Below are 19,987 nucleotides of genomic sequence, written 5' to 3' on the forward strand. Positions count from 1 at the left end.
ACTCTGGACGAGCTGCAGAGATCTACGGCTCAGGTGGGGGAATCTGTTCATAGGACAACTATTAGTCGTGCACTGCACAAAGTTGGCCTTTATGGAAGAGTGGCAAGAAGAAAGCCATTGTTAACAGAAAACCATAAGAAGTCCCGTTTGCAGTTTGCCACAAGCCATGTGGGGGACACAGCAAACATGTGGAAGAAGGTGCTCTGGTCAGATGAGACCAAAATGCAAAACGCTATGTGTGGCAGAAAACTAACACTGCACATCACTCTGAACACACCATCCCCACTGTCAAATATGGTGGTGGCAGCATCATGCTCTGGGGGTGCTTCTCTTCAGCAGGACAGGGAAGCTGGTCAGAGTTGATGGGAAGATGGATGGAGCCAAATACAGGGCAATCTTGGAAGAAAACCTCTTGGAGTCTGAAAAAGACTTGAGACTGGGACGGCGGTTCACCTTCCAGCAGGACAACGACCCTAAACATAAAGCCAGGGCAACAATGGATGGTTTAAAACAAAACATATCCATGTGTTAGAATGGCCCAGTCAAAGTCCAGATCTAAATCCAATCCAGAATCTGTGGCAAGATCTGAAAACTGCTGTTCACAAACGCTGTCCATCTAATCTGACTGAGCTGGAGCTGTTTTGCAAAGAAGAATGGGCAAGGATTTCAGTCTGTAGATGTGCAAAGCTGGTAGAGACATACCCTAAAAGACTGGCAGCTGGAATTGCAGCAAAAGGTGGTTCTACAAAGTATTGACTCAGGGGGCTGAATAATGACGCACACCCCACTTTGCAGTTATTTGTAAAAAATGTTTGGAATCATGTATGATTTTCGTTCCACTTTTCACGTGTACACCACTTTGTATCGGTCTTTCACGTGGAATTCCAATAACCAGTGTTGGGAAGGTTACTTTTAAAATGTATTCCACTACAGATTACATGCCCCAAAATGTATTCTGTAACGTATTCCGTTACGTTACTCAATGAGAGTAACGTATTCTGAATACTTTGAATTACTTAATATATTATCATGCTTTTTACAACTACATGAATGTTCTATTGCTGTGATTTATTACTATTACTGAAGGTCCGCGGCTCCGAACCGTAGTAAAGGGACCTCTGGCTACTACGGCGGGTTCGTGTCGGGCTCGTAGCTGAAAACTAGCTTTACTTTGTTGTCTGGGTCAACTTTGCTAGCGAGAGACAGAGAGAGGCGTTGAAAGGCTGCTCCAACGGAACTTATTGTTTTGGAGGAAAACACGAACACGGTGTACAGTCGAGTCTTAATAGCTTACTTACAACTGGGCTCGTCAGGCACTCTTCTTGGCTGCAGTGGTTATTATTATATTTACATGCTTCCAGCTCCTGTTTCTGCTCAATGATAACTCCTACTTTTCCGCTCTCCTTTTTCTCCCTCCTCGCGCTCACAAACACATAATGGGTCCATTCTCCCTGCAGCACGGACTACACAGGGCTATGCCTGTAGCATTCTGCCTATTAGCTTAGCACAACAACAACAAAAAAGGCGCTCTCTCACCTAGGAAACACACAGTCGCAGAGAGAGCGCGTCACCCTGTAACCATGGCAACCGTAACGCTGCCGCCTGGAACAACAGAACATAGCTGTCAAACAAACCCAAACAGTCCTGACCCGCCACAATATGAAACAGGAAAATACCGCCGTGTAATCCATTTATTTCAACAAAGTAACTGTATTCTAAATACCACTTTTTTAAACGGTAACTGTAACGGAATACAGTTACTCATATTTTGTATTCTAAATACGTAACGGCGGTACATGTATTCTGTTACTCCCCAACACTGCCAATAACATTGATTCATGTTTGTGGTTGTAATGTGACAAAATGTGGAAAAGTTCAAGGGGGCCGAATACTTTTGCAAGCCACTGTACTTGCAAATCAATAGGCAATGACACTCTACGAAACAACGAATCAAAAACATGCGCTTTGTTGGATGGTGGAGGCTAGGAGAGAGGGGGCCAGGTGGCTGTCATCTGGTGGTTAAATACTGAAGGTGATCAACCAATTATCCAATCCCAGGACAGGAATAGACTCCACCCAACAACTCAGCAGAAACGCCCCGGTGTCCACCCCCTAAGAAAGAAAAGGGGGAAAAAAACTACAGCCATCCTCTGGTGGGAGGAGTCACACATAAAACAAACACTGACAACATTGGATCATAACACAGTTAAAAGTTGAAATGTAAATAGTTGTTTTTTTAATTATATAATTGATTTTTTACATTTTATGTGGAGTGAATAAATAAAAGCATATTTATATATAAACATATATAAATAAAAACATGTTGGGTTTTTTTTAAATTAGTAATTCATTTTATGCATAATTTTATATTATTGTTGATAATAAATTAATTAAAGCAACAAAACAACCTGACGAGCCGGTTGGGAGCCGAAAGAGCCGGAATTCCCATCACTAGAGAACAGCGAACTCCGGGCACATCGTTTTCAAACCCCCGTGGTCTTTGGCTACTCAGGTTAAACATGATATATAAGTCACTCAGATAACTTCAGATTGTTATTGTTTGGCTTTTTTTCAGTATTTTATTTGTTCCTGAGTAAATCGGTTTGGCTGAGATTAAAGTTATAGTTGTCACACAGCTGAATAAACGTCAAACAGAAAACTGATTAAACAGACGTGTGAGATGGTCGAGAGTTTACTCCAGCATCCTGTTATATTTTAGATAGCAAGGAGCAGATGGCTGAGTTTATTAAACTCCACTGAGACAGCGGTGACGCAAATCTGAAGGCCAATTTCACAGCCGCTCACTTCAGGCCTACCCGGTCTTTGGAGGACACGGCCCACGTAGACCACGAAGGCCGGGTCCTCCAAAGGATGCAGCCTAGGAATTGGGACACAGTTATAGCCAAATTCAAATTCAAATTTTAGTTGTCACATACACAGTCATACACAGTACAATATGCAGTGAAATGCTTACACAACTGCTCGTAACCTAAAGAAGAAAAAAGAAAGACTATGAATAGGATAGGAAATAAATATGAAAATTAAAAGGGTACATTTAACTAGGAAGGAATAAAATAAAATATAAAAATTAAGTTAAAAATGAAATAACTGTACAACAACAAATTAGAATAAGGGTAAATTTAACTGGTAAAGAATAAGATAAAATATATAAATTAAAGTTGAAAATAAAATAACTGTACAACAAAATACACAATATACACAATATAGAAATATATAAGAATATATGAAGAAATATAGAATAATAACAGCAGCTGTACAAGTATTAAATGGAAATGAAGAGATATAATGTCCAGGGTTGTGCAATCCACATTTGTAAGTGTCTTGTGCAGTGCAAATATGCTTAAAGTGATTTAAGTGATGAAGTAATTCGATTAGATGACCACGCATCTAATCGAATTAGTGTAAACAATGTCCAGAATGTCCAGTGTGTGTGTAAAAACCATATGTGTTGGTCAGTACTATGTGGTGGTGTGATTGAGAGACCGTATCACCTGCGGGAAGAAGCTCCTCCTCAGTCTCTCTGTGTTGGTCTTCAGGGAGCGGAATCGCTTTCCTGACCTCAACAGAGAGAACAGTCTGTTGTTGGGATGGCTGAGGTCCTTCACGATCTTCCTGGCCTTGGTCCAGCACCGCCTGCTGTAGATTGAGTGCAAGTCAGGGAGCTCGGAGCAGATGGTGTGCTCAGCTGATCGCACAACCCTCTGTAGAGCTCGTCTGTCCTGCATGGTGCTGTTCCCGAACCAGGTTGAGATGTTTCCCATCAGGATGCTCTCTATGGTGCAGGAGTAAAAGTTCCTGAGCACCTTGGAGGGCAGTCGGAAGTCTCTCAAGTGTCTGAGGTGGTAGAGACGCTGTCGGGCCTTTTTCACCACGGTGTTGATGTGACAGGACCATGACAGGTCCTGTGTGATGTGAACTCCGAGGTATTTGAAGCTGTCCACTCTCTCCACTGGGCACTCGTTGATGACAGGGGTCCGGTAGTTCCTCTCCTGCTTAGTGCTGAAGTCCACTATCAACTCCTTTGTTTTACTGACGTTTAGAAGGAGGTTGTTCCTCTGGCACCAGTTCTCCAGATTCCTAATCTCCTTCAGGTAGGCCGTCTCGTTGTTGTCAGAGATCAGGCCCACTACGACGGTGTCGTCAGCAAACTTAATGATGGTGGTGGAGTTGGTAGTGGCCACACAGTCATATGTGTACAAAGAGTACAGCAGGGGGCTCAGAACACACCCCTGGGGGGCTCCAGTGCTGAGAGTCAGTCTCTGCTTGATTCAGGTGAGGTAGGAGAGGTAAGCTGTGTTACCGATTCCATGTGCTTTTGAGTTTTGTTAAGTTTCACAAATAATGGAGGTCACTCTAAGTAAATTGCTTGTCTCTGGGAACCCAAAATGTCTGCTTACCCTACCCCCTTCCTTGATGCTCGAGTCAGACTGCTTCCCACAGTAATACTATAACACAGAGTACAGCACAGTTGTAATAATCAGAATACTTTAATGATCCCTGAGGAAAGTATGTGGTGTCAGTTGCACAAAGTCAATAAGAACAGTAACAGACCAAACTAAATAATAATACACTATAATGCAAAGTTTACAAAATAAGAACTAGCTCTAATATATAAAAATATCTCACTTATAAATAGCTAGAATAATGCAGACGTGATATATACGATTCACATTTTACTTTAAAATGTAAAACTTTGTTATTTCCTGCAGAGTGTGTGCAAAGAGTATAACTACTGCACTGTGTGCTGATGGAGCTGTACAGAGATGGCCTCCATCCCCACAACATTACTGGCCTTGTGATCAGTTTATTTAGTCGCATCTGCGACCCTCAACCTGCTGTCCCAGCATGCAACAGCACAGAGGATAGCACTGATCACAGCAGGCTGATAGAAAATCCTGAACATTGTCTGACAGATGTTGAAGGCCCTCAGAGACTCTGGCCGTTCCTGTAGAGTGTAGTGGCGTTTTTAAACCCAGTCCAGCCTATTGTCAGTGTGTACTCTGAGGTATTTATACTCCTCCACAATGTCCACATCGACCACCTGGATTAAAACGGGGGTCATGAGTTTCCTGGTCTTCCTAAAGTCCACAATCAGTTCTTTGGTCTTTGTCACGTTGAGCTGCAGATGATTCTGCTCGCATCACGTGACAAAGGAGTCATCAGAAATTTTCTGAAGGTGGCAGGTCTCTGTGCATGTAATACTGTATGGAAATAGTGTAAAGTGCAGTAGTACACAGTACAGTAATGCAGTATTACTTTACAGGGTTGTATTATCTTCCTGTATTTCTAGGCTGAGGGTGGGATCAGCTGTGGGTGGAGGCGGAGTCCCACCCTTGGAGCAGCTGTGTTTCAGCCCCTCAGTTTCAGACTGACTCAGAGCTGCTCGCAAACATGAAGTCTTTCTGCCTCCTCTCTCTGATCCTCCCGGTCCTCTCAGTCCGGGACTCTGCCCCTTTGGGATGTGGATCTTGTGACCTGGCTCAGTGTGCTCCTCTCCCAGCGGAGGGCTGTGCTGCCGGCTCTCTGGTGGACTCCTGTGGCTGCTGCTCTGTCTGCGCTGCCGCAGAGGGTGAGCTGTGCGGAGGTCGCCGGTCGGCAGCTCGCCGCTGTGGCTCCGGTCTGGAGTGTGTGAGAAGCAGCGAGAACAAGAAGAACAAGATGGGAGTCTGTGTCTGTAAAAGCAAATACGAGGTCTGCGGGACAAACGGAGTGACCTACAGGAACTCCTGTGCACTGAAAACTGCAAGCCTGAGAGCCCAGAGTGAGGGAAAAGAACCTGTCAACATGCAGAACAAAGGTCGCTGTGGTTCAGGTGAGGTCGCAGGTCATGGTATCGATCAGTGAAGCATTTGTTTATCTATGTAGCCTACAGCCTGCCCAAGGGGGTCACTTATTCTGATATGTGACTTGATACAGTTGGAGAATTAACCTGCAGCTGACGTACATATATATGTACGTATACGTATACGTTGCTGTGATGTAAATGTAGAGCAGTTAAAAAAAATCAAAACGTCTCTTTCCCCGTCTGTGGTCCAGCGAACTATGAGGCAGTCTGTCAGTTACAGACTGATGTCGCCTCTGATAATCCTCCTCCATCCCAAACATCACATTCCTTTCTACATGAAAAGACCCACTGAGTGTGCTCAGAGCAAACTGAATTCCTGTGAGGTCACTGAGGACTTCCTGTCTGGACCTGTTTCACCCACATTCATCTTTTCTCTCTGTCTGCAGCTCCACTCATTGTTACTCCTCCAGGTGAGGTGTACAACGTGAGCGGCTCTCAGGTGTACCTGAGCTGTGAGGTGGTGGGCGTGCCCACACCAGTGCTAACCTGGAAGAAGGTGAGTTTGTGTGCCATCATTCAGCAGCTTGTCACACATTTAAGATGTCTTTTGTTTTTCTCATTAAAAGAAACACTCAAAGGTTCAGGCGTGACTCCACAGAAGTGTTTGCCTTCCTCTTTGCTTGCTGACTTCCTGTTTCCTGCTGCTGCCAATAGAAACAATCAAAGTTCTCCACCTGGAAACATAAAACAGGAAATTATCCTGATTTAAACATTTCCCGGAACAGCAGCTTACATCACTACTTAACAACAATAGACACCTTGAGGTACTTTAAAATGTAAGGAAAAGACCCCGCAGTATTAGAGGGACACCAAGCAAAAATTAAATTATATCAACAGTCTTTGACTTGAAGAAATTGCTTAACACTTAAACCTCTGTTCTGCATATTCCAGCATCCATCCATCCATTCGCTTCCGCTTGTCCTTTTCAGGGTCGCGGGGGGCGCTGGAGCCTATCCCAGCTGTCATAGGGCGAGAGGCGGGGTACACATATTCCAGCATATAAAATAAAATCATATTTTGTGTTTACACACACTCTTTGAAATAGATGCAAGTAAAACGGCAGAAAATAAATAAAATCAAAGACTCAGCAGCTCTTAAATCTATTGTCAGCTGTTTAGCAGGAGTAGGGCGGGTGGAGGTTTGCCCACAGCGGTCATGTCAGTGGGGGGATCCGGAGGTTTCTCTGTGAATGTCACATTCCCGTGGCAGCGTGCTCACTCAAAAGTTTAGGGTTTTTTTCAACTGTAGAAAGAAGTTTTCTTCCCACGCAGAGTGAACAGTGGACGCTAATGTTTTTGTCACTTTTAATGGAAAAAATGTTACGCTTTAAACGCTGCATGGTAGTACTCTCTCCCGCACTCCATATCTGCACAGTCTGTTACCACGCGCTTACGTCATTGTCATGAGACACTCTCACAAACAAAATCACAGGTTAGTACCACAGCAATACAGCATGCTTATGGGAAAGTAACAGTAATCTAATTACTTTTTTGTAATAGTAATCCCTTGCTTTACTCGTTACTTGGGAAAAGTAATCAGATTACAGTAATGCATTACTGCCAATCTCTGGTGAGGATGTAACTTTATTAAAAGACAACCAACCTCTGTGGGAGTGGATGATATTCTTCAATAACATGAGAGAATAACATGGATGAATTCTATCCTTAAACTTTGTTACTGCACCTTCAGAAGGACAGCTACTGTAATGCAGCGTATTCCCCACTTCTGTGTAATCTGTTACTATATACTTAAATGTTATTAAAAATGATCACGAAAGACAGTTTTCAAGAAATACAGTTAAATGTTCAGTTTCTGTGACATATGTCAGAACAAGGATGTGAACTCAATTGAGTCTAATAATAAATTAAATTCCATGTTGAGGCTGTTATTTTCAGTAAAAGAGAAATCGTAGAGAAAGTCTGAGTATGGGTCAGCTGCATGATAGATAACAACAATTCAGTTTTTTGGTTAGCGTGTTATAAGGCTCAGAGTCGGCCTTTCAAAACTTAAATTGTTTTTGGCTCTGTTGTTGATTGATAAGCTAGAGATGAAGATCGTCTTGGCCTGTGTCTCCAACATATCATTATGATAATTGTTGTTATCGTTGGAATCCAGTCTTTAAGTTATAATATGATGCTTCCAGGCCCAAACTACCCTGCATTTAATAAGGTGTTTGTGTTTTTAACATGTTTTAATGCTTTGTATCTTGTTGTATTTAATCTCAAAAAACCCTAAAAACAGTCAGTGATCACTGTCGGCCTGTCTTGGTTTTTATTACTGCTAATCATTTTAAAACTCAGTTTTTAAACCCTTACGATGTAACTCCAGCCCAGCCCATGCAGCAGTGTATTAATGACTAACCTCGTATTGTGGATGGATTATCTCAGTTGTTCTCCTGACTGAAGTTTGGTCCGTTTACAGCATCCTGCCATGCGATTGCATTTGTCCCTAACCATCGGGAACCCTCACGTTAGCTTTTATCAAGTGAAAAAAAGTTAGCGTTCATCCTCCAGCTTCACCGTGTTTATGCTATGCTAACGTAGCTGTCTCGCTAGCGATCACGTAGCACATCATTATATACCAGCTAGCCCAACTTCAGTAACCCTACAAACGTCACTGCTGTGTAGTTTTCTGTCTTCATTTATGTTGGAAGTGATAGCAGAGCTGTACGTTTGAATTTTTTCAGAAATCTCTCAGTCAGAACATGCTATATCATGTTTAGGTGGAAACTAGCGAGCTAACTTCCTGCTAACTTTAACTCTGTTAAATATCATAAATCCTGTTTTCATGGATGCCTGGATGTTAAACTTAATTGTTACACCTGGTAAAGCAGCAACGCTGATCATTTTATTACAGATGAAATAATTTAGACAGTTTAAACTCTCAGTGATGCCGCAGTGTTTGTTTGTCTTTGGGACCTGCAGCGGAGTTTGGGCCCAGACATGGCTAATAACGTCAGACTTAAAGAACGGATTGGCCATGTGAGGAGTTCAATTCAACTTCACAACAGCAGCTGCCTCAAGGCAGTAATATAATAAATAGGTTAATTTGCAGCATTCAGAGATAACAGCATGTTTCATGAACTTTCTTCATTTTTTCTGACATCAGGGCTTAAAAACTGATTCTGACAAGCTGACGGCTTGTATACTAAGGGCTCAGGTATGTTCAGGTGCGTCTATCAGGGTGGCAAGTAACGGCCTGTTTGAAGAGAATATACAGACCTTAAGACCAATGTTCCCTCTAACTTTTCACGTGTCTGAGCGAACACACAAACTCCGTGAGCGATACCTTGGACCACTGTGAGCGACACCAGACGTGTGCACTGTGGTCACACCAGCATCAAATCCATCCAAGTTACATGGTTTATTAAAATAATCAAATTACAGCAGTTACATTTATGTTAGACTACTTTTAATTAACTGCTTTAGCCCACTTACAATGAAAATTAAAAAGAAATCTTGTTTATGACCTTTAGGGTATGTTAACACTATTGGAAGTAAAATTAACTTGAACTCCAATTTTGTAAACACAACTTTCTTTTCTTTTTTCTTTTTTTTTCTTTTTCATAAAGCTCTGACTTGTATTATGAGTCTGAGTCTGTGGTCTGGGAGAGAGTCCTGTAACTCTCTGTCTGCAAAATACAGTAAATAATGACCAATGTTGGGCAATTAATTATATAGTTACTTCTTCAAAAAAGTAACTCAGTTTGGCAAACAACAAAGCTTTTTGCAGCTATTTTTTTTTAAATGCAGCCAAGGCGTTTTTTAAATAAACATTTCAAACTATTTACAGAACAATCAGCTGTTCTGCATCAAATCTGATGCCACACAAATCATTTGTGCCACTCCAAAAAATAATTTCTGTCCACTATGAGATAAAGGAGAACAACAGCCTGATACCTGCAGGCCCGACAACAGGAGATGTATCACTCCTGTAACACCTGTAACATTCAGCAGTCGCCTCATTGTTCTGACACACACAACAAAACTATTGACTACACTACACGCTAACTACACACTAACTACACAAGATTTGCGCTAAACGTCTCAAATCTCTCACATCTCTAAACACCGCCGTCACTCCTAAAACTTCCCCCCGTTTCTTAACAACTAGATGCCGCGTTGCCATATCATTTTTTGATTGGTCGACATGGTACATTTTTGGACGAATAGGAAAGGAAGAGGGGGGTGGGGTTTGTTTTTGCTCACAGGTGGAGAGCTCTTTCGAGCCTTTTTTCTTATAAAACGCCGTTTTTACCGTTTCTTCCCGCAGTAAATATAAACAACGACAGTATTCAGGAAGAAAACCAAACATTGCATATTTTTTTATCACAACTCTGGTGGCCTATCAACACAATTTAAAAACTGGTATAAAGTCCACACTTTTTCCGTCAGTTGTTCCGTCTGTCCTGCTCACATCTCCAAAGGTTGTACACGTTGTCATTAACGTGGCTTCACTCCACATCAGCCACGCCGGTGTCTGCACATAAGGACGCTGTCATAGCCTGTCAACGACGTTGATTGGCTGCGTATACGAATATGAATCGCATTATTGGCTGAACTATGGGATAAGGTGGCATCGTTCTAATCCCATACGGGAGCAGCCAGTCACTTACTGACTAACACTGCAAAAACAGAATTGTTAAAGTATTAATTTTAATTTCAATTCAGGTTAGATTTTTTTTTGTGCGCAACGCAGATTTTCTGTGCGCAGAGACCGTGCCAGCAGTGCGCAATTGCGCACGTGCGCAGCTTAGAGGGAACATTGCTTAAGACCTAAGACCTGCTCAGAGCTGTGGTGAAGCAGGATGTCCAATCATCAGTCTCAGCTTCAGGTGGGGATGTCAGGTGGTTCCTCCACCACAGTCAGAGTATGAGTGAGAAACCCGTTAGAAGACCACAGGGGTTAGACAACTCTGTGATGACGTCACAGAGTCAATAAGGTATTTGAAGTTGGATATCTAAGATTAGAGTGATGATGATAATGATGGGTTTCTTCTTTCAGATCCTCAGTGGGAAGAAGATGGAGCTTCTTCCTGGAGACCGTGACAATCTGGCAATCCAGACTCGAGGAGGACCGGAGAAGCATGAAGTGACCGGCTGGGTGCTGGTCAGTACAAACACTACGTTATGTCACTGCTGCAGTGGGACCAATCAAAATAGACCATGGTGTTTGTGTTTCAGATCTCGCCTCTGACCAAAGAAGAAGAAGGATCGTACGAGTGTCACGCCACAAACGCCAAAGGAGAAGCTTCAGCAGTTGGAGCAATTCATGTGGTTGAGTCCATCAATGAGCTCACTGCCAGGAAAGGTAACATCTAAAATTACCTTATGAAACATCCTCCGTGGTCATCACTGACCTTGGTCTCTGGAGGATTTACCTCAGCCTTTGTCAGCCTTTCAAAAACACCATCAGACTCGGCTCAGTTTTTCAGATTCTTCCACTTCTTCCATAACTAAAAACTGTTAAATGAAGAAAAATGTTTCTAGTCCAAGAAGCAGACTTATCCATGTCAGTGAAACATGTTTTAGGGCGGCAGTGGAATCAGAGCTCCTGTTACTGAAACTTTTAAAATGATAAATAAAACATTTGCAGAGACATTATCCAGCTTTTATTACCTGAGGCCTGTTCTCTTATCCCATTACAAAGTAAGCAGAAAAATGATCCAGAGATGATTCCAAGCATGCCCAGATCATCCAGTTACGGACTGCTGGGCTCCTGCCAACTTATTCTGATGATCAGTCTTTTTTCCTTCACTAATCACTAGGGCTGTGCGATATGACCAAAATCTCATATCCCGATATTAAGACATCTATCGTCCGATAACGATATAAATTACAAAAATGTAACATTTTCTGTAAATTCTGTGAATCTCGGGCAGCTCGACTTGCGTGAAGTGTTTCCAGCTGCGCGTCGTGTAGCTGGAGTCGAGTGTTTTAACCGATGCATGAAACTATACATTTTTAGACATAAGTTGTAACGGCCACCGTTTTCTTTGTGAGTATTTATTACACGGCGTGCTGCGGGGAAAAGCCTGTTCTAACGTTTGAGTCTAAGGTTTATTTTTTTAGCACCTGACGGCTCTTTTTTGCTTCTCATCCGTAAATAATCTGCATCTTTCACGTGATTCAGTTTATTTTGAAAAGTCTCAACAGGATCTTAAGCTTTATTGAGAAAGGTTTATGTGGAAAATAAACAAGCGGACACGCCGTGGTTTAACCGTCCTCGTTGCTAACCACAACGCATAAAAACAGGCGCTTGTCTGTCTGTAGTGTGGTTATATTAAATATAAGAGAAAGAGAGAACTTTAAGAAATTAATATAGCCACTACAGTGACCATCAAAATGATGAAAAAATATTGCTGTAAACAGTTTATTTTGCGACACCACGAAACAAACGATAGCGTAAAATGAAACGATAGACGTTTTTATATCGTCATCCGATATATAGGCAAGGCAAGGCAAGGCAAGTTTATTTATATAGCACAATTCAACAACAAGGTGATTCAAAGTGCTTTACAGAGACATTAAAAACAAAAACAAATAAAAAGCACGATTTAAAATTGATTAAGACAAGCAAACAAACAAACAAACAAACAAAACAGTATTTAAAATCAAAAATCAAAACAGTAGATAAAATCAGAACAATAGATAAAATCAGAACAGTAGATAAAGTCAGTAGTTAAAATGTAAGTTTTGAAATTTAAGCTTAAAAGTGTGGATTTGGTGCTTTATTCAAAAGCAGCTGAGAACAGGTGAGTCTTCAACCTGGATTTAAATAAACTGAGTGTTTCAGCTGATCTGAGGCTTTCTGGGAGTTTGTTCCAGATATATGGAGCATAAAAGCTGAATGCAGCTTCTCCGTGTTTGGTTCTGACTCTGGGAACTGATAAAAAACCGGATCCAGATGACCTGAGGGATCTGGAAGGTTCATACTGGGTCAGGAGGTCACTGATGTATTTTGGTCCTAAACCATTCAGAGCTTTATAGACCAGCATCAGAACTTTAAAGTCTATCCTCTGACGGACAGGCAGCCAGTCTAAAGACCTCAGAGCTGGACTGATGTGGTCCACTTTTTTGGTCTTAGTGAGGACTCGAGCAGCAGAGTTCTGAATGAGCTGTAGTTGTCTGACTGATTTTTTAGGTAGACCTGTAAAGATGCTGTTACAGTAATCAAGCCTGCTAAAGATGAATGCATGGACTAGTTTTTCCAGGTCCTGTTGAGACATCAGATCTTTTATCCTTGAAATATTCTTGAGGTGATAGTAAGCCGATTTTGTTATTGTCTTAATGTGTTTTTCTAAGTTTAGGTCTGCATCCATCACTACACCCAAATTTCTCGCCTGGTTGGTGGTTTTTAGGTGTATAGATTGAAGTTCTCTGGTGACCTGTAATCGTTTTTCTTTGGCACCAAAGACTATTACTTCAGTTTTGTTTTTGTTTAGCTGGAGAAAATTGTGGCACAACCAGTCATTAATTTCCTCAATGCATTTACCAAGAGCCTGTACAGGGCCTCGGTCTCCTGGTGACATTGTGATATATATTTGTGTGTCATCTGCGTAGCTATGATAGTTTATTTTGTTGTTCTTTATAATCTGTGCCAGTGGGAGCATGTAGATGTTAAACAGAAGGGGTCCCAAGATGGAACCTTGGGGAACTCCACATGTGATACTCAGATGTGAAGTTACCTATTGATACAAAGTATTTCCTGTTTTCTAAGTATGTTTTGAACCAGTTTAGTACAGTTCCTGAAAGACCTGCCCAGTTCTCCAGTCGTTTGAGTAATATGTTGTGGTCAACTGTATCAAATGCTGCACTGAGATCCAGTAAAACTAAGACTGACATTTTTCCACTGTCTGTATTCAGACATATGTCATTAAACACTTTGGTCAGAGCGGTTTCAGTGCTGTGGTTCTGTCTAAAACCTGACTGGAAGGCATCATAGCAGTTATTCTGTGTTAAGAAGTAATTGAGCTGTTGAGAAACTGCTTTTTCAATGATCTTACTTAAAAATGGGAGATTTGAGATCGGCCTGTAGTTATTCATTTGTGTCTTGTCAAGATTGTCCTTTTTCAGTATAGGTTTAATTACAGCAGTTTTTAGTGATTCTGGAAACACACCTGACATTAAAGAAAAGTTGACGATCTGTAACAGGTCTGACTCCAAAGTCTTTGAGACCTTTTTGAAAAAACTTGTTGGCAGGACATCTAAACAGCAAGAGGAGGAGTTCAGTTGACCTAAGATGTCCTCCAGGTCTTTGTTGTTAATAGGGTGAAACTGTTTGATGGTGTTTAAACAGTTTTTCGGTGGACACAGTACATGTCCTGGATCTGCTGTTGATGTACCAATTGCTTGTCTAATCTTTTGGATTTTTTCTGTGAAGAATTTGGCAAAGTCATTGCAGGCCATGGTCGAATGAAGTTCAGCTGCCACTGACACAGGAGGGTTTGTTAGTCTGTCAACTGTAGAAAATAAGACCCGAGCATTATGACTGTTTTTGGTGATGATGTCAGAGAAGTAGGACCTCCTTGCACTCCTCAGTTGTAAATTATAATTGTGAAGTTTCTCTTTATAGATGTCATAATGAACCTGGAGGTTTGTTTTTCTCCATCTGCGCTCAGCTTTCCTACACTCTCTTTTTTCATTTTTCACCAGTGTGGAGTTTCTCCATGGAGACTTCTTCCTTCCAGAGATAACCTTCACCTTAATGGGAGCAGCAGTGTCCATTACATTTAACATTTTAGCATTGAAGCTAGTGACAATCTCATTGACTGAACCTCTGGACAGGTCAGGTGTTAATGGGAAGACCTGGTTAAAGATCTCACTACTGTGTTCAGTTATACACCATTTTGTGATCACTGCTGTTGATATATTTGTGTGGGCTGAGATTTTACTTTCAAAGAAAACACAGTAATGATCAGACAGGCCCACATCAGACACAGTAACCTTTGAAATGCTCAGGCCCTTGGAGATCAGTAGGTCAAGAGTGTGTCCTCTATTATGTGTGGCCTCTGTTACATGCTGAGTCAGCCCAAAGTTGCCCAGAGTGTTACTCAGGTCTTTAGTCCCTTTGTCCTGAGGGTTGTCCACATGGATGTTAAAATCCCCAACAATAATTACACAGTCGAAATCAACACAGATCACAGACAGCAGTTCACTGAGGTCATTAAAAAAGTCTGTGCAGTATTTGGGAGGCCTGTAAACATTAAGAAACACAACTTTGGATGGGGCCTTCAGCTGTAACGCCACATATTCAAAAGACTGAAAACTTCCAGGAGATAGCTGCTTACATTGAAATGATTCATTAAATAAGACGGCAACCCCTCCTCCTCTCCTGCTCACCCTGGCCTCACTGATAAAACTGTAGTTAGGAGGGGTCGTCTCGATGAGAACAGCTCCACTGTTACTTTGGTCCAACCAAGTTTCAGTTAAAAACATAAAATCAAGGCTGTGCTCAGTGATTAAATCATTAATTAAAAATGTTTTCTCAGCTAAAGATCTCACGTTTAATAAAGCCAACTTAAGTGTTTTAGAGGTATTATTTGCCCCCTCGTGTTTGGGAGCAGTCTGTGGCACACGAGGTATGTTTACTATATTTAAAGATCTTTTAGAGTGCAGCTCTTTGTGTTTTGACCAGGCCACACGTCTCCTTCTGTCACCTAAAAGTACAGAAATTTTGAAACCTTCTAATAAACAGGGTCCCAGCTTCTCCTGGGAAAAGTCACCACTGCCATAATCCTCGCAGCCCGGACCCTCCACACATCACACATCAGACTGCGGAGACAGAGCATGAAGGTGGTAGGGAGGAACTAAGGGCGGCGAGGCTGCGCAGTGTAACTTTGATTGCTCTGTTGAGGGCGGGGCTCGATGGCGAACCTTTGGCTGCTCTGGTGGGGGGTTAATGGGGGACAAAAAGGGATTTGGCCGGGGGGTAGATCTGAGCCCAGCATTGACCTGCTCCATCATCTCCTCAGTGAATTTCAGGTGTGGGGAGGAGGGAGAAAGGGAGGGGGAGGAGGGTGATGGCCTGTCAGGGGTTTGGGGGACTGGGGAAGGTCGTGGTCCCTGGTCCTGGTCGTTGGTGTTGTTGAGAGAGGTGGAGGCAAATAGGGACCCCTCTTCTTGCCTCAGATGTCTCTCCTTTCTGAGGCTCTTCCCGGGTGGGGGCAGATGGAGCTCCTCCTCAAGGTTTCTGCTGGGCTTTGTTTGTTCTTGGAGTACTGTTTGTTCCTCTTTATTAGATAACTCCTCGTTTATCTCAGCCTTGGCACCAAGCACAGATGGATGACGTATGGAATAAAACAAGTTGGAGGTGAACAGTTTCACCCCTGACTTGTTAAAATTAAATCCATTTGCTTTAAACAGATGCCTGCGTTCCCAAAAAATATTAAAGTTGTTGATAAAATGCACTGAGTGGTCAGTACATGCTGATATGAGCCATTTATTCAGTGCAAACAACCTGCTGAATCTCTCGTCTCCTCCTCTGACGGGCGGTACAGGCCCACTGATGAATACAGCTGCATTCAGAGAGTTTACAGTATTTAATAATCCAGTAAAGTCCCGTTTCAGAACCTCCGACTGTTGTTTGGACACATCGTTTGACCCTGTATGCAGAACAATATTTGTCACAGTTGGATATTCATCTGCAATCTGAAGAATTCTCTCCTTCAGGTTGTTGACCATATCCTTAGGAAAGCATAGGACTTTAGTGTTCTTACCGCACATCCTTTGTACATCCTTTACGGCAGAGTCACCCACAATCAGGGTTTCAGGCCTAGCCTTTAGCTTTCCCTGTGGCCTTTTACTTTTCAACAGATTTTCAGACCTTACTTCGCTACTTTTAGATGGATGGTTGTCCGATATAGATCCAGGGTCCTTTGATAGTGGAGCAAATCTGTTCTGCAGTTTCACATTCAGTTGTTTTGGAGGTTTGTTGTTAACCTTTCTATTCACGGTTGTCCAGTCCTGTTTCCTCCCGTATACAGGGGTAGAAGAGCTTCTCTGTCTCGTAGGAAGTGAAGGCCAGTCGGTTTCAGAGATTTCAGCTCGCTGTGTTCTGCCTGTGATACGTCCTCCCCCTTCTAGGAGACATGATTTGTGTCTTGGTTTTGCACCAGGACAGTCCAAGGGGGGATTATCGCTTGATGATTTATAATAATGATGCACAGAGTCTACTTTCTTGGTCATGTTATCTGTGCTCCTTAGCTGTGTACTAGCTTGCTCATCGCCATTGCTTTGAATCAAAGGCAAGGTTGTTTCATTTCCACACAGTCCATTTACCTCCACATTTACTTCTAAGCGATGAATTTTTGTCTCCAGTACTGCAATCTTCTGCAGGAGTTTGTGGTAGTCATCTGTGGAGAGGGAAGGCATCTTGTTGCTAGTTAGCCTAGCTAGTTAGCCTAGTTAGCCTAGCAGTTAGCACCTTTCCAGGCTATTGAGGCTGTTCGGAGTCCAGACGCTGTAATCAGGCTTCAGCTGTGTCTAGGCCACAGACACACGGAGCGCTGAGGATAAGGTAACTAAAAATGTTGCTGTTTCTGTTAAGAACACTTTAGTCCTAATGATCTATAAGTGTCCAGAAGCTCTCGCAGGTAGGCTCATACAGAAAAAAGGGAAAAAATCAGCATAAAAATCAATAAAAATCAATAAAAGAAGCAAAGCATTTGAAGAGCAAAGAGAGGAAGCGTCCACACTCACAAAAGGGGGCGGGATATATCGTTATATCGAACAGCCCTACTAATCACAGATATCTCATACAGGAATGTGGCCTCTAGATGGAGAGCACTGCAACCTTACTGACAAAATAAAGCATAGCCATCAGAATCCAGCGTTGCCAAAAGTCTCTAACATAAACGAATAATGAAGCAGCCCAGGCTTTTTTGTTTTGTAAGGCTAGTACCATCTTTAATGTGCCCACACAAAGCTGACGATCTCCTCCTCTTCCTCCATCTGTACTGCTCTTTCACAATGTGCTGTCCTGTGCTTTTTCTCAGGAAAAGCACATTTTTGGGATGTGTCTGCTTAGAAAATGAACAACAGAAAATGAACAGTGCCTTTGGTTGTGAGGTTAGCTTGTCTCCTTCATGTAGTTGAATCTAGATAACCAAATTCCAACTTTTGAACTTGGATCTGGTAACTGTTCTTAATACTGGCAAAATAAAAATGACCTGTGACACTTTTTAAAATTCTTCATTCCAGATTTAGAAGTGACTGGTGATGGTTAAGTTACATACAAGCAACATATGTTGTACATGACACGTCAAACAAATGCAAACAGAGAACGTAACATCACATTCACAAGGAGATGATGAAATGAACTGAATATACAGGAAAATCAAGATTGGGACCCTTTTAAAAAACATAGAAATGTTAATAATCACTGTATGTGGGATGACGTGTATATGTCTATGTATGAATGTATTACATTTATACATACATACATGTATATATGCCACCCAAGTGTTTGTGATAATTGCTAATGAGTCTTTTACACACTGTGGAGGAATTTTGGTCCCTTCATCTTATGAGAATCGTTCTAATCAGCATCACCCGCATTTTTGAGGTCATGTCACAGCATCTCAACCAGATTCAGGTCAGGACTTTGACTAGGCCACTCCAAAGTCTTCATTGTGTCTTTCTTAAGCCATTTAAAGATGGACTTGCTGGTGTGCTTTGGATCATCATCCTGCTGCATAACACAAGTGCACTTCAAGATGTTTTGGTAGAATTCACGGCTCCATTAACAACAGCAAGACACACAGCTGCCAAAAAGTCTTGCCAGAGCACAGAGTATGTTGGGGATCAAGATGTTTTCTTAGAAAACCGAGACGAGCCTTTCTGTTCCTTTTGCTAAGCAGTGGTTTTTGTCTTGGAACTCTGCCATGGAGGCCATTGTTGTCCAGTCTCTTTCTTCTGGTGGAGTCATGAGCACTGACCTTAACTAAGGCAAGTGAGGCGTGCAGTGTTTTGGATCTTGCTCTGGGGTCTTTTGTGACATTTTGGATGTGCCGTTGCTCCACTCTTGGGGTAATTTATGTTATAAATTGGGGTGGGGCGATCACCTTTTTCACACGTGGGTTTGGATTTTTTCCCAAAGATAAACAAAAACCTTTATTTAGAATATGCATGATGTTTTTACTTTTTTACTTGTGTTATCTTTCATGATCTGACATGAGCAGACCCACGAGCAAACATGTTTTCACACCACTGTATATAAACAATATATTAAAAGATTGGGACACCGCCTTACATTATTGACATTTTAAAATGATAATTTGTTGAACAAGAAAAGAAACATATCTGAAAGTAAATATGTCGTTTTCTTTCAGTGACAAAGGAAGTCGACCTGTGATCAGCTGATCGTCTCAGGAATCCCAGACTTTTAACTTTCAGTAAAACCTGAATCCTTTCAGTCGTTTTTAGTTTTAATCCAGACTTTTTCAAACTTCAGTCTTTTGTTCTACATGTTATATTTTTTGTTATATTTGTAACTTTTAAAGTATTTTTCCTCCTCTGGGCACCAGCGGAAGTTTGAAATGGTGAAACAGGTGTGTGTATTTGTTTGTTGCAGTCTACACATTAAATATGAACCTTAAACTGCATGTTTTTCTTCTCAATTTAATAAACCATAATAACGTTGGTGTGTTGTTTGAATCTAATCAATATTTCAACTCTTTCAGTTAAGTAAGTAAGTAAATAAGTAAAATTTTATTTATATAGCACCTTTCAAGATAAAAATCACAAAGTGCTTTACAGAGGCAGAAAACAGACATTAAAATCCAAAACAAAACAAAATTAACCAAAAGCGAGTTTAAACAGATAGGTTTTTAACTGCTTTTTAAAAGACATGACTGAGTCCACAGATCTCAAACTCAAAGGGAGCGAGTTCCAGAGTCTGGGAGCCACTGATACAAACGCTCTGTCACCTTTTGTTTTTAACCTTGTATGCGGGACAACCAGCAACCCCTGGTCACAAGACCTCAGGGACCTGCTGGGGTGATAAGAAAGAAGAAAATCACTTAAGTATGTTGGAGCTACACTGTGCAGGGCCCTATAAGTCATGATTAGGATCTTAAATTGGACCCTGAACTTGACAGGGAGCCAATGCAGCTGAATCAGG

General features: G+C 41.8%; 1 protein-coding gene across 1 annotated transcript; it reads left to right on the forward strand.

Moving 5' to 3' along the window:
• Window positions 1-5,373: 5,373 nt before the first annotated feature.
• Window positions 5,374-19,507, forward strand: igfbp7 (insulin-like growth factor binding protein 7). The gene is made up of 5 exons (XM_063500317.1): window positions 5,374-5,833; window positions 6,253-6,362; window positions 10,871-10,975; window positions 11,050-11,176; window positions 19,197-19,507. The coding sequence occupies exons 1-5, from the start codon at window positions 5,413-5,415 to the stop codon at window positions 19,217-19,219; spliced, it is 786 nt and encodes a 261-aa protein (XP_063356387.1). The 5' UTR covers window positions 5,374-5,412; the 3' UTR covers window positions 19,220-19,507.
• Window positions 19,508-19,987: the final 480 nt, after the last annotated feature.

Source organism: Pelmatolapia mariae, linkage group LG2 (genome assembly GCF_036321145.2).
Source record: "Pelmatolapia mariae isolate MD_Pm_ZW linkage group LG2, Pm_UMD_F_2, whole genome shotgun sequence".
In the NCBI taxonomy this organism is placed as follows: domain Eukaryota; kingdom Metazoa; phylum Chordata; class Actinopteri; order Cichliformes; family Cichlidae; genus Pelmatolapia; species Pelmatolapia mariae.

Coding starts and splice junctions, on each gene's coding strand:
- igfbp7 (XM_063500317.1), top strand. CDS start 5,413: ATGAAGTCTTTCTGCCTCCTCTCTCTGATCCTCCCGGTCCTCTCAGTC. Junction 6,363..10,870: donor CAGTGCTAACCTGGAAGAAG/GTGAGTTTGTGT, acceptor TTCTTCTTTCAG/ATCCTCAGTGGGAAGAAGAT. Junction 10,976..11,049: donor AAGTGACCGGCTGGGTGCTG/GTCAGTACAAAC, acceptor TTTGTGTTTCAG/ATCTCGCCTCTGACCAAAGA.